Source organism: Cladophialophora carrionii, assembly GCF_000365165.1.
Source record: "Cladophialophora carrionii CBS 160.54 unplaced genomic scaffold supercont1.1, whole genome shotgun sequence".
Classification (NCBI taxonomy): Eukaryota; Fungi; Ascomycota; class Eurotiomycetes; order Chaetothyriales; family Herpotrichiellaceae; genus Cladophialophora; species Cladophialophora carrionii.
In genome coordinates, this window is record NW_008481816.1 from 1,418,446 (window position 1) to 1,436,275 (window position 17,830).

Below are 17,830 nucleotides of genomic sequence, written 5' to 3' on the forward strand. Positions count from 1 at the left end.
TCAGTTGTACCGCGCAAGGGTCGAGCATGAGAAAATCAAGTTCATGCTGGCGCAAATATCGCTCATGCCAAGATCATCCTGCAAATATGTTCTGCTGGTCTGACAGGCGAATTTGATCTTCCTTTGGAGCAGCGCCTGAGTCATCTACACTGTCATTCGCGGTCATCCGCCCTCATATTAGTGAAGTTCGCAGAGTTTGCTACGGAGAAGCAATCGCCGTAGTATCGTCTTCACTGTCAGACCGCCGAATTTTACCCGACCAAAGTTTTTCCACCGACTCCAACAATCAGTGCACCGTGGCATCGCTGTTTGCTCGTGTCAGTACCCACCTCAATGTCGAAAAGCGAAAAGAGGAAAGGACCTCTGGCGCCTCAGAAGTCCCGCAAAAGGCAGAAAGTGTCCCTCCAAACCAAGTCTCACGCGAACAAAGGCCCCGTTATTCGTGGCGACGCGTTGAAATGGAAGACTGTCGCTTTACCGAAGAGACTGGAGGACGCAGAAGGTTTCTATGGCTTGGAGGAGATTGACGATGTCGAAGTGGTCCGAGACGAGAGCAACAACCATGTGATGTTCAGGCCCAGCTCGGCGGCCGCCGTGGATATTGCTCATGGCGACTTCGAAGGCTCTGGGGAATGGTCGGGGTTTGACGACAACAATGACGGTGTAACCCCAGCACCTCTACTGAACGGTGTGTCGGCCGATTCTACTGACGGTGTTTCGAAGCACTCGAAGCCGCACAAAGGACTTGAGCACAAGTCTCAGCCCAAAGCCAAGAGGAGGGAAGAGATCACTGCCGATATGAATTTCGATATCCTTCGAGAGCGGTCGGAAGAGTCAAAGGTTGATGTTTCAGCTTGGCAGGACCTCGCCCTGTCGCCCATTACCCTATCCCAACTCTCACGTCTGGGGTTCAGTAAACCTACGCCAATACAACGAGCCAGTATCCCTGCCATCACCCAGGGTCACGACGTCATTGGCAAAGCTGTCACAGGATCAGGAAAGACCCTCGCATTTGGCTTGCCGATATTCGAGAGCTGGCTTTCCGGCGAGGATCAACCGACGAAAGGCACCAACAGTGGTGATGACGCGATCTTGGCTCTCATCCTCGCACCTACGCGAGAGCTAGCTCTGCAGCTGAACAAGCATCTGAACGAGCTGTGCATCGGCCTGGAGAGGCGCCCAAAGATCATCGCTGTTACCGGTGGGCTGTCCATCTATAAACAACAACGACAGCTCCAAGACGCAGACATCGTGGTCGCGACACCAGGACGGTTCTGGGAGGTGATGAACGATGCTTCTACCAATCAAGACGTGGATGCTCTGGTCGACCGGCTGAAGAAGATTAAGTTCTTGGTGGTGGATGAAGCAGATCGCTTGTTGAGTGAAGGTCACTTCAAAGAGGTTGAGGAGATTCTCGACGCGCTGGACCGACAAGTTATCGACGAGGACAATGACGGCGAAGCAACGGAGAAGCCGCCGAACTCTGACCGGCAGACTCTTGTATTTTCTGCCACGTTCCACAAAGGTCTGCAGCAGAAGCTTGCCGCGAAGCAGAAGACTGCAAAGCGGTCTGACAGCAATCTTCTGAGCAACCACCAATCGATGGAATACCTGCTTCGGAAACTCTCCTTCCGGGAGGAGAAGCCCACTTTCATCGACGTCAATCCCACCTCGCAAATGGCGACTGCGCTTTCCGAGTCCATCGTCGAATGCGCTGCCATGAAGAAGGACCTCTATCTCTACTCCGTCATGATGCAGAATCCGGGCAAAAAGATTCTGGTGTTTACGAACAGTATCGCAGCCGTCAAGAGAGTGACTGCCTTTCTCCAAGCTCTGAAGCAGCCCGCAGTGGGTCTGCACTCGACAATGCCACAAAAGTCGCGATTGCGGTCACTCGAAAAGTTCACAGCTCAGAGTACAGTGCTTGTAGCTACGGATGTCGCAGCTCGAGGCTTAGACATCAAAGGTATCGAGTTGATTATTCACTACCACGTACCCAGGACCGCAGACATGTACGTGCATCGATCTGGAAGAACGGCTCGTGCCGAGAATTCCGGGCGGTCCATCCTGCTTTGCTCGCCAGACGAAGTCGCTGGTGTGAGAAGGTTAATCGCTGAGGTACACAAGACCGACGAGCCCCCAGATACTATTCAGTTGGATGGAAGACTCGTGCAACAGCTTGAGCCTCGCGTGGCACTGGCACAGAAAATCACGGATGCTACTCAAGCCAAGGAGAAAACAGCGAGCAAGGACGGATGGTTGAAAACCGCGGCCGAAGAGCTTGGTGTGGAGTATGACAGTGAAGAGTTCGAGACACAGGGGCAAAGAGGCAAAAGGGGACGGGGTGGCGGGCGGGCCAAGAAAGAGAAAGAAAATGCCACGATCAGCAAAGATCAGGTCTCTGAATGGCGGTCGGAACTTGACGCTCTCTTGAAGAAAAGAATCAACCTCGGAGTTAGCGAAAGATACATTGCAGGTGGGGGGGTTGACGTGGAAGCACTACTCGAGGGGAGGATGGACCGAGCGTTCCTCAGTCGCTAACCATGTGAGAATGGACGTTCGGAAGTAAGAGACTGGAAACATGACGGATGAGATGGGTCGCCGCTGGCAACTAGCAAAATGGTCATGCCCAAGAGCTGCATTGCCCCAGGCTGCAGTCAAGTGTCGCGGTTTCGATGGCCGCCACCTGCCAGCATTTCGACAGAAGAAGAAACCATTACCAGGTTTGATACAGGAAGCGGCGACTATGCAACTCGAAGCCACTTACTTCTCACAAGTCGAGGTCCCTCTGCGGGCAATACCTCAACATCGGACAGCGCCTGGACACCCCCTTCTTTTACGCCTATCATCACCATGTATCTTCGGTGTGCCCTTCTTTACTGCTAAAGCCCCGCCACTACATCAGTACCACATTGCCAGTCGTCCATTTCTAAGCATGGGCAAGCCTTCTAGCCTTTCCAACTTCAACACATTCGCACCGACCACCATCCACACTTTGTAACGATCATCAGCCAGATACCGCTGGACAGAACAGCTCCTCAAAGTGGGAGCATTGATGCCCGGAGGAGTTTAACCGTACTAACCGCAAGCTCAAAACCAAATTCACCAACTGAAAGCAGACGAGATGGCTCCTCAAGAGGACCCCTGGAGAAACATCCCTCGCCCAAAATTCGGATCGACCGAGGCCTACAATCTCTTAGCTTTGGACGGTGGCGGTGTAAAGGGAATCTCGTCGATGATCGTACTCAAGAAGAGTGAGTCTCCCTGCTTTCAAATGGGACAGACGCATTCGGCCTCTGTCAATCTACACAATACACAGTCCCGAGCTTCTTGAGATTCTAGGCGAACAATCAAGCTGACTTGTATGAAGTCATGGACCGTGTCCGTGAAATCGAGAATGAAGCATGCATGCTGGGAGGCAAACCAACGGATCTCGAGGAACGAAAACCTGTTGATTACTTCGACCTCGCAGCTGGAACGAGCACGGGCGGCCTCATTGCTCTGATGCTGTTTCGGCTCGAGATGAAATGCAGCGACGTGATCGCACAGTATGACACCCTGGCCAAGATGGTCTTCAGTCCGATGCTGGGGACAATTAGGCTCAACGAACTGGGACGTCTGGGGAAATTCATCGGCGATATCTGGCTCACAGTGAAGGTCCTGACAGGTCACTCTCAGTATTCTCACAGGCCACTCGAAAAAGCCATTGACGCCGTGGTCGGCGCATTTCCTCTCGATGATGACGATCGAGCAAAGAAGGGTGATGCAGTGCTCGTCAAGCGCAGCCAGGGTCAGATGTAGGTTGGGGCTTTGACAGCTCTGCACAGCCGCAGACTGACTGTGGCCTAGGTTCATGTGTGCAACCCTTGCCGATAAAGGGGAGAGTATCCTGCTGCGCAACTACGATCCCCCTTTCCCTGCGCTTCCGGTTTCCACCGGGGCTAGAGACCTCGATGTCAACACAATCACCATCAAAGAAGCGGCTCGTGCAACGTCTGCAGCCCCTACATATCTCAAGCAAGCCACGATCCAAGGTCTCAACTTCTGGGATGGCGGTCTCCTGAACAATAACCCCATCGTCCAACTGTGGGACAGTCGAGACGATCTTGTTCCGCGTGATGCAAAATCGCCACGCATCAAATGCATTATCAGCCTGGGAACGTCCCACAAGGAGTACAATCACAAGACGCAAGTCGAATCGGGCATCCAGAGGTTTCTCAACACCATCACCAAAACGGTGGCCTTTGTAACCAACACTGAAGCCAAACATCGTGACTTCGATCGGAACATACGACAGTACAACAGGCGGAGACCGGCCAAGGAGATATTCTATTTTCGCTTCAATGCATCGACAGGCAATGAGGACATCGATCTGGGGGACTACCTGAAGATGTCCAAATTAATCGACTACACGAACGAGTACTTGAGGATGGCGGAGGTAGATAAAAGCATTGACGAATGTGCCGCTCTCCTTGCGAGTACGAACCAGTAGCGAGACTGTGGCTTACTGTAGCACTGGGGAATTCTGTGATTGTGTCCGAGACCAGACTTGGTCCATGACGAATGCTGCTTTCGTGTTATGGCCACAACCGAGACGGAGCAGTCGATCCACCATGTCGCTAAGGGGATATTTGGGCCACTTCCAGGCAAAGATAGATTCAACCTGGCCAGTCGTCCCTTGTTAGACCTGAGCTGGTCTACTCAGCATAGGAAACTTGGATGGGCGGCAGCCTACATTAGAACCTACACACCACCTCTCTTTTGGAGAGTGCTTCCGGAGATTCTATCAGTAGAAGCGTTTCGTAGCTTTCACGCCACAGTTTCTCTTGCTTCCCCCTCCGAGCAGCCAAGTCCTTTGTGTTGATTATGCTTCGGTAAGACATGCATGCACGACCGAATTCATGTTAGGAGGAATCCATCGACACCATTGGCATGTGCTAGGAGAACTAATACATAAGGGGGTACGGAGTATTGTTGAGCGAAATGCTTCGACTCGGGTCTAGGAAAGTCTCTTGACTTCACTCAAGCTGCCATCGTGATTGGGAAGGTTTACATACACAGTACCTGAGGGTTGGCTAGACAGTGCCAAGACGGTGTAATAAACCGTGACCCCCTTTATAAGATACCGTATTACTTACGTGGATCTCTTTAACTACTAGATATATCAATATAGTCAGATCTCTCCTTGGACTCCTCTGAATTCGTCATGTCCTCCGAAAGAGTGTTACACCATGACGCAGCTCCATCAGCCATGAGTAGTCGTACAGTACTACTGCACTCGACCGTTTTAGGCTCAGCGCTTAGGGACGGTATAAACTTCGTCCACTGAAACGTTACTGTACCTGTTACCGAATGGGCGCTGTGTACGGAGTATTTACCGTCTAGTCCGGACTCGTTCATCTGCCAACAGGCACCCGTCATAAAACCTCATCCTTGAAGCGACAGTCAGTATGCTTTAGGCTCTGAAAGATGTGACACCAAGTCCTTCTCCTTCTGGCTTGAAAGGAGCAGCCTGATGTTTCGCCTTCTTTTTCTTCTCGTGGCTTGCCCCGTTTCGCTCTTCAGGCCACAGCTTTCGTGGCTGTCGGCCCGCGATCTGCCTGCTGCCTGAAGTGCTCCGTACTGTCCTCAACACTACACCCCGGGATCTCTACTTTGGGGCCGTCTAATTTGGCCCCTCCCTCCAACGCGTCCCCGATTGCCGAGAGCAGAAGCAATGGCTTCGACGACTCAAGCCCCGGCTATACCGCCGACCATGCGCGCCTGGGTACGCCGACGGCGCGGCCCAGCGGGCAGCGTCCTCGAGCTAGCTACCGGCCTACCGACGCCCGCTGTGCCGCCCCGCTCGTCGTCCGACGTGTTGATCCGCGTATCGCACGTCTCGCTGCAGTTCACCACCGAGATGGTGATGAAGACGGTACCTAACTTGCCCTTCACCGGCCCGTGGATCCCGGAGATCGAGCTGTCAGGTGAGGTGATGGTGGCGGGCGAGGGCGCGCCAGCCGAGGTGCGCGAGCCGGGCACGCACGTTGTCGCCTTTCAAAGTGTCCCATGGCGTCTGCTCGCAGGCCACGGCGTGCTGGCCGAGTACGTGCGGCTACCGGGCAGCCAGGTCGCTCGTGTCGAGACTTCACTTGACATGGCGTCGGCTTCGGGCATTATCTGCTCCGGCAGCACCGCGCTCAAGATGATCCGCACAGTGGGCGTCCGCCAGGGCCACACAGTGCTCGTGAATGGAGCCAGCGGGTCGATCGGGTCGGTGCTCGTGCAGCTGTGCAAGCTGCGCGGCGCCAAGGTGGTTGGCGTGGCCAGCGGCGGCAACGAGGCTATGGTGCGCGGCATGGGCGTCGATGAGGTTTGGCAGCGGTTTATCCGGTGGGATTGCACAAAGAACATGACTGACGCGCGCGCACAGTTCGTCGACTACCGCAAACACGACCCGCTGCCGGCCTACCTGGCGCAGCACTATGGGGACAAGCCGTTCGATTTTGTGCTCGACTGCGTCGGCACGCAGGCGCTCTTCGCCAACTCGCCAGCTTACCTCAAGGCCGACGGCGCTGTGATCAACGTTGGCGCGCTCGAGGGTGTCGGTGTGACGGCGCGCAACATGTTGTTAAACACCTGGCTGCCCACCTGGCTGGGCGGCGTGCCGCGGCGCTACATCATGTTCAGCACTCCACCGGCGCGTGACGACGCCGTCTACCTGGCACACCTGATCGAGGAGGGGCGCCTGCGTATCCCGGTCGACTCCGTCTTCGACGTGGAGGACGCTGTGCGTGCCTACGACCGTATCGCCACGAAACGCGCACGGGGCAAGGTTGTGGTCAAAGTGCGCGGCGACTAGTTTACGGATGTAGGGTATTCCATGAGGTAGTTGGGACACGGTATTACCAGTATTATACTGTACCGAGTGCGAGTAATGGCATCAGTGCTGGGATATGAAAGTCATGTCCGATGAACCGAGTCACCTATTCACTGCACCAATGGACATGGCGCAGAGTTGCGAGAGCCTGACTAGACGCGTGGATGCGATGTAGTAGCTGACGTATGCAGTGACGGTACAAGTATATAATTGATGTTCCTCTTCTACCTATAATTACAAATAAATCACAAACATAATAACCGATGAGTCAGGACAAAGTCAGTGGAGAGTGAGGACAAAGTAGAGAGTAAGGATAAAGTTAGTAGAGAGTGAGGATAAAGTTAGTAGAGAGTGAGGATAAAGTTAGTAGAGAGTGAGGACAAAGTCAGTGGAGAGTGAGGATAAAGTAGAGAGTAAGGATAAAGTTAGTAGAGAGTGACGGATAAGTGAATGAATCATCGTGACTTTAGCTTCTCGTCAGTCTTGGACTCTTATTGGCTAGAGACACGCCACGGCTCATTGCTGGTCAATGCCATCATCATTTATAACGACAAGAACTCGTGCTGTCCTCGGAATTATGCTCGTCACGCCCTAATCTACGAGGTGATGAGGGCCACGGCTTTCCCTAGTTCTGATCCAGCGAGTGACCTTCTTAAAGTGCACGAAATGCAAAAGCCTATAACTTGGCACGCTGCGACGATCAGACCACTGCGGCACACACATCCGTCGAGGTAGGCACGAAATCCTCGGAAAATAAAGGCACCTGTCTCTAGCGGTGGCGTCAAGGCGAAGGCTAAAGTTGAGTTCTCTCCGGTGTGCAATCCCTACCTCTTCCCCATGCCATCATTTGTTCGTGAAATCACCAACTCACCGACTCAGACACGCGGGCTGTTGCCAAAGCAAGCCTACACCACCGCCATCGCCAAACCAACACCGACAAGATAACAACAGCACAACAGCACAATAGCACAATAGCACAATAGCACAATAGCACAATGGCCACAGCCACAGCCGCCGCCCTTCCCTCGACAATGCGCGCCTGGCAATTCACCACCACTCACGGCGGACTGGAGAAGAATCTGACCCTCAACACCGCAGCGCCTCTCCCGCCCCACGACGCCCACTCACTAGGCAAAAACAAGCTATTGGTTCAAGTCCTGGCCATGTCCTTGAACCCCGTGGACTATAAGATTGCGGAACTCCCCCTCGTCGGGAGATTCGCCCTCAAGACGCCAGCGTCTCCCGGTTTGGATTTTGCGGGCAGGGTCGTCGCCGAGGGTGACGGGCTTCGGGGAGACTCAAGCAGCTCGAAGATTACGGTCGGAGCGCTGGTCTTCGGCCGGCTGGATGGACCGACACAGTTCGGCACGTTGGCTGAGTATACGGTCGCTAGCAGGGCCGGGGTGGCTTTACTTCCTCAAGGAGTCAGTCCCAGAGATGCTGCGTGCGTGGGCACCGCCGCGCTCACGGCGTATCAGTGCGTCGTGCCGAATATACCGCGCGTGAAGCGACAAGATGGCAGTGGCGATACTACAAAGGTCTTCATCAACGGTGGTAGTGGCGGGACGGGCACATGGGGCATTCAGATTGCCAAGGCGATGGGATGCTATGTTGCGACGAGCTGCTCAGCAGGGAATGCGGACCTGTGCAGGAGTCTGGGCGCAGACGAAGTCGTCGATTACGCTGCCACAGACGTGGTCGAGGCGCTAACCCAAAGTGCCGCGACGAGCGGAAACTTCGATCTCGTGGTCGACAATGTAGGCGGTGATGGCAGACTGTTTTGGCAGTGTCACCGCTTTACGAATCCCAAGGCAACATACGTACAAATCGGAGCATCGATAGGGTTACACACGGCTCTGGATATGGCAATGAAGTATTCGTTGCCTGGATTTCTGGGCGGGGGAAAGAGGAGGTTCAAGTTCTTGGGCGTCGGGAATGACTCTGGGCAGTTGGAGGAGATCGGCAAGTGGATGGCCGACGGGAAAGTGATGCCTGTGGTGGCCGACGTATTACCCATGCAAGACGCCCCGAAGGGGTTTGAGAAGATAAAGACAGAGCGGACAAAGGGAAAGATTGTGGTTGTTGTAAGCGAGCGATGATGTGCGGGCTATCCAGTAATGCTCGCGGCCGACCGCAGTGAAGACGCCTGCTCCTTAGGGACCAGCTGTGGTGTGCTTGTCCTTGACCTTGTGTCTCCAGGCGCAGCGCGGGAATGGCAACGCCTTGCTGGGAGAGATGGTCACGGGACTGTCTCAAAGTACGGCGAGAGCATATCTGGCCCGGAGAGTTGGAGGAGAAGGAGGGCCAGCCAAGTGCAAGGCTGCAGGAACACGAATGCAATGCAACATTGCACAAGCTGGGCTGTTGGTGAGGGGTGCGTGAGGAACAGTCAAGCCCACGATGGCTGTGAGGCTACGGCCAGATCGTCCGTCAGTCTTGCTCCGGAAATACTCGCCCCATAGCGGGCAGTGACGGCATGGAGTACGAAGTATGTGCCAGGAACACCTCCCCTGTTCCGGAAGTGCAGCGACTTGCACAAACAGCAGACACCTAGCCTCATGAGATCTCGTGACTTCTGGTGCGAAAGAACACCGCAGGAATCATCCGACTTCGTCTCAGCCGAAGATGCCTGTCGTACGCAGTCCAGGCTGCCGAAACTCGTGTAGACGATAAGTCCTGCCAGGGGATGTTCCCGAAAGATTCTCGTCCACAAGAGTCGTGATGATCGTAAACCCAGTGTTGCGGGCCGAGAAGATCACTTCTGGAGACAGGAACGTGTCCTGTAGAGTCCACGGCGATGTGAACCTTGGGTTTGGCGAGAAGTCGATAAAGTTGGCAGAGTCATGCTCGACAGCGCGAGAACTGTAGAGTTGGTCGCTCATGATCTGGGAAAACCTCTTCTCCTGCCTATGGGTAGCCTCGAGGTATTCTTCGTGAAGTGCGCTTCCGAACTCCCCGACTGTGAAATGAGACTCAAGGTGTCCTCTACGTAATGCCTTGCACAGTCAGCGCCTTCACAGAGGGCCCCCGTCTTCACCAGGACGCCATCGCCCCCATGTATACGACAATGCCAGAAGTTGAGACGCATACGACCACCGTTTACTCCGTACGTCTCCCAGTTTCCACGGGTACGAAGTCGTGGTCAACATCAACAACAGGTGGGTGACATTGCCAACTTCGCCGGAGAACTTGTCCGAAACGAGGCTCTGGACGGGCAGGTTGGTCGCACGGCAAGGCGAATCAGGAAACGCAGACAGGACTTGTGCATGCAACGTCCCGGGGCAGTCGTCAGAGCCTCAGAGACGTCGGCTGATCGCGTTTGCATGCTAGCTTAGCACTAGAACTTCGGGAAGAGACAGTTCCACGGTGCAAAGCGCAGGAACAATCACGTCGGTGCAACTGGGCGTCGCATGGTGGAGGCCGAGCACAGTCAAGACGAGAGCCGTTGGAGCAGTGATGTGAGTACGACATCATGCATCACATGAACTGCTGCAAAGAAACCCGCCAACGGCCTTGCATGGCTGAGGAAAGACGCGGTAGCCAGCAGGGGACTTTTGCAGAACTTCTCCGACTTGACAGGGGCCTGGCCCGGGACAAGCAGGACAGACCCGCGTCCGAGAGAGCAGCAGAGGAAACATGATGGCTAAGATGAGAAGGGTCACGGGCAGGGACAAATGAGAGGCCGGCGCTGGGAGAGAGGGGCATAGGTTGGGGGATTAGTGGAGGCAGTGCTGAGCCGACACGCGCTGCCGGCCACACTCTGGCAAGGCGCACACAGGCACTCGCAGAGGACTCCGTACAGGTGTACGGGCTCACGGGGCAGAGGATGTTCAGGTCCGAGGACCACCAGCTGACCATGGTCCGAATAGGCGACAAGGAGATGTGCTTGATAATGATTATCGTGATGACCACGGGAGTGACGATTCTCACGCCTGGACTGCAGCGTGGAACCTTGGTATGACTGTTTCCTCGCGATGACTGCAACAGACGCAGGTGGCATGCACAGCTGCATACTGTAGCTGCATCTTCCGCTTCTGTGACCGGTGAGCTCGTACATTGTCCCGAGTCTGTCTAAGCGGTGTTTGGCCGCGATGGCCGGGCCTGTTCCTCCCCGACTGACCCCCCCATATCCGCCAATCAGCCGCGGCAGCCTCGAGGCGAAGCAGCAAGCCACACAAACTGGAGATTGACCAAACACTGCCTCGTCGTCCTGGCTGCCCTCCTCTATCAAACATCCGCCCGCAGTGAGGTAGGACATGCCTCTTTCATCATCCTGGCCAGGTTCCACGCTTTGGCCCCGAAACAATGGTTCGTCGTGCCTGTTCGATGCCCCATGGCCAGACTCAATTCTACGCGACACGCCGGCCTCGAGGACGCGGCAGTCGGGACAATCAGGGTTCTGAGCAACACTGCCCTGTTGGCCTATGACAGTGCCGGGTGTGTTCAGATTGCGCGCAGGTGTGTATTCCATCATGGGCACAGCATGGCCCACTCCAATCATGAGTCACCCCGACGCTTCGCCAGTCATGTCCTGGTGCCTGTACGAGTATTGGCCCGGTGGCAGCCTGGCGAATTGGTCCCCTGGCGTCCACACTCGATGCCTCTTTGCGTTAGCCCTTCTCCAGGCTTCCCACCAAAGGTCCCTTCGAAAGGAACCCCCCTCCAATGCTGAACATTGCACCAATGTGTCCTGTTCTCAATTGGCTCATCCCACCTCAAGGCTATATCTCCTCGATACTCCCCCTCTCGATTGACTTCTTCCCCTTCTACCATTACATTCACATTGGATCCCAGAGCCCCAGTACTCGAACAGTTTCCATCGCGCTCACCGAGGCTGTCGCCGTCGCAGTCTACAGGGCTGCCCGCTCACCGTACCACCATACACCACCAAGTCGTCACGCTGTCGACTCCACGTTCCGTCACCTACTACTACTACCCCAAGCGGTTTGATGCTTCAGAGCCTTTGACCCCAAGTTACCAGTACATCACCGTGGCCCGCGCGCCGAAGAGGACGCAGACCGAGATCCAAACACCCCCAGCAACACCCCCGTTGAGCTACTCAAGGACCACTACGCCCATCACCAGGTCGCCGTCGACCCCAGTCGCAAAGATGGCGAAAGGCGCTACTGTCCGCAACGTCGAGTTCGCGAAGGAGGTCGACTCCTATCGCGCTCCACGCGACGATGAACTCTCTGTCATGGAGCACTTTGCCAAACACGCCGCCAAGTGCGACCACTGCCGCAACCCATACGACGCCTGGAGAAACGATCGGCCCATGTGCAGTCGCGGACTGTCATACGCCCGGGACGTGGCCACGTACCTGTACGCCAAGGGTGGGAAGCCCTTCTCGGTCATTGACCGACAGAACGGCGACCGTGTCCAGGTGCAAGTGCCCATGGGTTGCGAGGCCGTCTCGCTCCTCATCAAGGCCTTCGACAAGGGCATGAAGACGACGTCGACGAGAGTGGTCGTCGACAACACCCGAGACCTTCAGACCACCGAGAGACCGATCAAGGTCGTCTCACCTGCTTCGCCCATCTCCCCTTCACGACGGAGAGACTACTACGTTGACGGGGAACGGCCGCGCGAACGGCGGTACATCAACGACGACTACGAGTTTGTCGAGATCAAGCCTTACTCGAGCCGCAACGACCGCAGAGAAAGAACCACGTACCGGGACGAGCGACGCGAGGAGCGGTACAGCAGGGGTGAGCCACGACGAGAGAGACCCCGGTCACTGGTCTACGAGGGCAAAGGCAGCCTGTTCCCGCAGGACGTCGAAGAGAAGTCCCGACGACAGCACATTGAACGACAACCCGTCGTCATTGTAGCCGAACCGGGCCAGCGGTACACCATCCGACGAGATCGAGATCGGTGAATGGGATCTGGCGTTTCAGAGTTTTTAGCGGTTTACGGATTTACGGATTTTACCGATATAATGAAATGAATCAATGTACCAACATATGACACCAACACACTGGATGGATGACAACGACCACAGCACACCATGGATGGTCCTGCATCCCACAACCACGGATGCTCGGCTTGCAACAGTCCAACACAAGCCTCGAGCACAGCAATACTGGACGGTCCAGCGATGAACCGATACGGAAAGGCGAGCACGACTTGCAGCAGTCCAGTCGGGGCTCGAGGCTTCATCGAGTCGTCATGTCTCACACACACACGTCCTACCCTGACTTGGGTCATTTGGATTCGGCAGCTTCAGCTGCGTACCTACTTGGTCTCGTCTGTCTTACGCATCGTGGCAATGCAAACGATGCCATTCACAATTCGACAGCCGAAAAGGAAAAGAAAGGGGAAAAGGGACCACTTGGGGTTGGGTTGTCTACCTTCGAGTGATTACTCGTCTCGGTTCAAGTTCAAGCAAGTCGAGTCTTTTTCCTTCTTTTGCCTCTTCACAAGGAAGGGGCCGAATTGTGAGCAAAGCGATGGTTGGCATGATGACGCTGTAAGAGCGAGGGACAAAGGGCGAAACCGCAGGCGCACATACCGTACACAGTACACTACATGTAGCCTCGACGACGAATGGAAGGACAGATGATGAAGCCCATCAGGCGGAACGGAGAAGAGCATTTGGTCCTCTGGCCCTTTGATCCTGTGGCACACTGGCACACTGGCACACTATTTATAGCATAGTATAGTCAACAAGAGTACTATATTTTGTGCATGAATTATTATATTTTGTGCATGAATTATTATATTTTGTGCATGAATTATTATATTTGTGCATGAATTATTCCTGACTTGAGATTTCAGAATTCAGGCGCCGGTTAAAGGGCATTACTGCGAAGGTATTGCTGCGAGGGCATTACTGCGAAGGTATTACTGCGAGGGCATTACTATTACCGTTACTATAATTACTATTCCCGCCTCTTCCCTCGTCGGTGGCGATCCACGCTTCAAATACCTCCTCTTTCCGCTTTTGCCCATGCATGCATGCATGCATGCAATGCGTCACGATGCGGCTACACAGTACGGAGGACGGAGTACGGAGTACTGTAACTAGGTACTGTGACTAGGTAGGGCGAGGTATTTTCCGATTCTGTTGTTCAGACCGCCGCCCTAAAGGCTACCAGGTAGCGTAGCCGGTACGAGACGAGTTACAAAATCGACTTCGTCGGCCGCTGTACCTACAGGTACTCAGGCCTTAAAGAATACTGTCGTTTGGTGTTTATGGATGGATGATTATTATGCTTACGCCCGCGAGCGAATCATCAGGATGTGCGTGTGTCCATTTACACTGTCACTACGTAACAATTGACGATCAGCAATTAATGATTGAGGCTAATTAATCATAGGACAATGTACTCCGTACGTACGTAGTAATTGATGGCAAGATCAGCGCCGTGGTGGAGTGGAGTGAGACAGACAGCCTCTGATACCACCGCGCGGATTTTGGTCAGGCACGCTCACGGGTAGGAAGCCTGATGTGGCGTCCGTGGCGTCCGTGGCGTCCGTGGCGCTGCATCCGAGGCTCGAGGCTGACTGTAACACGAGGCTGAGATTACTTAGGGGGGTTGATGAGGGTGGTGAGGGTGTCCTCGTCCCATAACTTGCGGGACAGGAGAATGATGATAGCTAATACTGATACTGACATACACCGTGGGACTATCAGGCCCCCTCGCATTTACTCCTTGCCTAAGGGTCGTGTAAAAGCCTCAAAAGTGCCCAATCTACTGAGCTGGGGTTAATCATACCCTACTTCTAGACGAGCATATACACACACACACACACACACACACACACACACACACACACACACACACACACACACACATACTGAAACTGTAGCCTATTTGTGGCGCCCAATGCTAATACTATATTCGGTACCGCACCACGCCACCCGCGATCACATCCTAGTGCTAATGTTTGACAAGGGTATTTAATGTCAATGCTTCTGTTTTCAATACCGCTGTTTGGTACAGCGGGTGGAGGGTACGCATCCATGCAGCAAGTGGTACGCATGTAGGGGATCTGTGTCTCGTGGCTACAGTCCGTAGCACGAAGTCAGGGCGTGCTGCCTGTTGCAATCTACCGATTCATACGTACAGTAGTTACCGGACAGATACATGCGGCCAGTATCATGTATGCGCTCTTACGCCGTTCTTGCACGCTCCGACACACGCCTGATCAGGCTGGATCTTTAGTGCTGCCTGCCTTCCTGCCTGCCCGCTCGCTCCCACATTAACTGACCCGTGTTCGCTTCACCAACATGGTCTTCGCGAGCGGCCTTGTACTGTACTAGTTGGACCGTACGTGTCGTCGTCGATACATTCGGTGTCTAGAAACCCAGCGCTCTTGGCGGTATGTAACCAGGCCGCGCGTAATGCAATACGAAGCCAGGGCTGAGAAAGATGCCGTCGGGCAACACCCATAAAAGGTCTTGTTGGAAGATAGTCACTCCATGAACTCTGCCGTGCTCCCTGAAATCCGCGGTAGGGCCCGCAGGAAATCGTCTGCCAGAAGACGTTTAGCATGGGGCGCCATTGTAATGCGACCGACCTTAACCACCGCCAACGAGATCCTTCTAGTGGTAAAGGCTGTCGGGAGTTTGGGATGATTTTGTCGAGGAGAGCTGGCAGCGAAACCCCAGTTAGTCAGTGCATCTAGAGCGTACTTAGTTTGTGGTGTAGGTCTTTCATAAGGGCTGGCAGCATTCTGGCGATTGCCAGAAGAATGATTTGCCCGTCGTTCTCGTAGCTTAGTGCTCCGGCCAGCCTTCAAAATGGCCGAGTATCTGAATAAGGGGATATACCACGCTCTCGTAGATCGAGCTTTGGATTTGCTCGTCATCATCTTCATTTCTGGCCTGGTTTGCTCGAGGGACTTGCCAGCTCAGACACCGCTTTGCAACGGTTTCATACGTCTTGCCGAATTCGCTGGCAACGTGCGGAAGCATTCTCGTTGCTGTTTTTAGCTGCGCACCGTCCTCACTGGGATCGGCGTCCTCGTCGTGCAAGTATAGTGACGCAAGACTCTGGCATAATGCAAGCTCCACCAGGGCTACTCCTAATGGGAATAGAAGAGAACTGCGGTGTTGCTGGACGCACAAGGCCGTTCCCGACTCGCGTTGGCATGAGATCCTCCAAGAAAATTCCAGCTGGACGGGACTGTGGCCTTCTGGGTCCTGCTGCTGGCTAATATCTCTCTTGCTGAGGGAGATATCGTTGCTGCGCCATTCTGCTTTCAGCCAGTTGCCAGACAAATTAAGGACACTTATTGCTAACGCCGCGGCTACCCGCAGCCGGTTGCCACGCCGGGACAGGTAATGCTGGTCTGCACTCCATGTGGCACGGCCCGTGACCGCTAGATCCAACGCACCGTCTAGAGCCTCTGAATAGGCCGTGTTAGTCAGATGCCGAAGGAAGTAGATCTCATGACGGTGGTCTGAACGTTCGATGAAGCCGAGGCATTCGCCATAAGTGGAGGCAGTAGAGGAGTTGGTCAGGAAGACCGAGCAGCAGTCCCGTATTTGAGGAGGAGCGGACGACGAACCGGCGGCGTTTGTCGCAAATCTTGGAAGGTGGGAGGACGTCGAGCCAGAAGACGAGGCCCGGGACGGATGAGATCGCGTCCTGGAGGATGATGCCGAGTCCATTGAGCCCCGTGGAGAAGCTGGGTTCGACGTGGTGGACTGGATCTCAATGGTTTTAATCTCGAGTTCCTGCCCGCTCCAGCTGTTCAACGGTTGATCGGATACGACAGCCACGTTGAAGACCGTCTGACAGCCCAGACGCATATTTTGCAGAGTACGTACTGGATCGACCCGCAAGCTCACGACGTGACCATGCTCTGCTGGACACCTCCAAGACCGTTGCTGGGTAAGAGCGCGGTGCAGCGTGCGAGCATACTTTCGGGTCCTGCGTACGCCTGTCAACGGATGGTTGTCTGCTCGGCGGTTGCTTTTGATTGTCTCTGTTGCCCTCGCATCCTCACTGAGCATCCGAAGGGCCAGATTGATAGCTTCGATGTTTCTGAGAAGGTTGTCATAGACCGGTCGGGAGAAGACCTCGCGATATTTCCTCACAGCACTCACGAAACCCTCCTGAGATGCGTCAGTCTCCGTCCTGTGAGATGTCCATTGATATAGACTGGCCCTTCGCGACTGCCATGGGGGAAGAATGGAAGTCACAGTCGACATACCTCGTTCCCAGATTCGTCCCTTTGCAAACCCAATTTATCGCTCAGCTCTTTGAGCATCTTCAGCAACAAGGTCAGGTTTGCGACGAAGATACCATAGTTGTTGGCCAGTGTGGTGCGCAGGCTGGCTTCGACCTTCGGATCCCGCCACAGGGAGTGATGGGGATCTTCTAAGACTTCCGCTACGTCGACATCGTCGCCAATGGCATCCCTTATCAAATGGACGACGCCATTCATCAAGATCGCCTTCTGTGCCCCCAGCCTTGCCGCGTAGATCTTCATCTCGAAGCGGTGCGTTTTGCTGCCAAATGCCCTGATGGTTGCCAATCCCGCTGCGTAGTCATCGAGTTTCTTGACGAGAAGAGGCAGAATGGCGAGGACAAGCCCTGCCACCTCAACCCCGCTCGCCATAGCGACAGGACGGTCTCAACCCTCAGTCTGCTTCACGGGCCGACAAGACCTCGACTGGTCAACCTACGTCCGTATGTAGGAGTGGTGGGAACTCAAACTCAGCTGCTGGACATACACAACGGACCCAGCACTCCGGACGGTCGACCGCTATATACCCCGCCTTTACTCGAGGTCAAGACGGCGGGGTTGGGCAGACAGACACATCAGGCTGAGCCTTACCAGCAACGTTTCTCGACATTAAGTACATTTCTGAGGAGTCCGTTTACGCCATTATTCTCACCTGTGTCCTCCTCTTCCCTTATGAGCGGCTCTTTCTGGTACCCAGTCCGGGTCTCTTTGAACTTAGGGGGCTGCGTCTCCGGGCAGGGGTTTCGATAGCCCAGACTTGTTCAAAAC

The 17,830-nt window shown here is 54.6% G+C and overlaps 6 protein-coding genes across 6 annotated transcripts; 5 read left to right on the forward strand and 1 right to left on the reverse strand.

The window, feature by feature from the left end:
- Window positions 1-333: 333 nt before the first annotated feature.
- On the forward strand, window positions 334-2,541 carry G647_00512 (uncharacterized protein; the record flags this gene model as incomplete). Its single annotated transcript, XM_008723915.1, has 1 exon — window positions 334-2,541. The coding sequence occupies one exon, from the start codon at window positions 334-336 to the stop codon at window positions 2,539-2,541; it is 2,208 nt and encodes a 735-aa protein (XP_008722137.1).
- A 583-nt stretch (window positions 2,542-3,124) lies between these two features.
- Window positions 3,125-4,492, forward strand: G647_00513 (uncharacterized protein; the record flags this gene model as incomplete). Its single annotated transcript, XM_008723916.1, has 3 exons — window positions 3,125-3,254; window positions 3,371-3,797; window positions 3,850-4,492. 3 exons carry the CDS (start codon window positions 3,125-3,127, stop codon window positions 4,490-4,492), a joined length of 1,200 nt encoding a protein of 399 aa, XP_008722138.1.
- Window positions 4,493-5,716: 1,224 nt separating this feature from the next.
- Window positions 5,717-6,844, forward strand: G647_00514 (uncharacterized protein; the record flags this gene model as incomplete). Its single annotated transcript, XM_008723917.1, has 2 exons — window positions 5,717-6,355; window positions 6,416-6,844. The coding sequence occupies 2 exons, from the start codon at window positions 5,717-5,719 to the stop codon at window positions 6,842-6,844; spliced, it is 1,068 nt and encodes a 355-aa protein (XP_008722139.1).
- Window positions 6,845-7,857: 1,013 nt separating this feature from the next.
- On the forward strand, window positions 7,858-8,961 carry G647_00515 (uncharacterized protein; the record flags this gene model as incomplete). Its single annotated transcript, XM_008723918.1, has 1 exon — window positions 7,858-8,961. One exon carries the CDS (start codon window positions 7,858-7,860, stop codon window positions 8,959-8,961), a length of 1,104 nt encoding a protein of 367 aa, XP_008722140.1.
- Window positions 8,962-11,972: 3,011 nt separating this feature from the next.
- G647_00516 (uncharacterized protein) lies at window positions 11,973-12,740 on the forward strand (the record flags this gene model as incomplete). Its single annotated transcript, XM_008723919.1, has 1 exon — window positions 11,973-12,740. The coding sequence occupies one exon, from the start codon at window positions 11,973-11,975 to the stop codon at window positions 12,738-12,740; it is 768 nt and encodes a 255-aa protein (XP_008722141.1).
- Window positions 12,741-15,584: 2,844 nt separating this feature from the next.
- G647_00517 (uncharacterized protein) lies at window positions 15,585-17,434 on the reverse strand (the record flags this gene model as incomplete). Its single annotated transcript, XM_008723920.1, has 2 exons — window positions 15,585-16,928; window positions 17,027-17,434. 2 exons carry the CDS (start codon window positions 17,432-17,434, stop codon window positions 15,585-15,587), a joined length of 1,752 nt encoding a protein of 583 aa, XP_008722142.1.
- Between the last annotated feature and the right edge of the window lie 396 nt (window positions 17,435-17,830).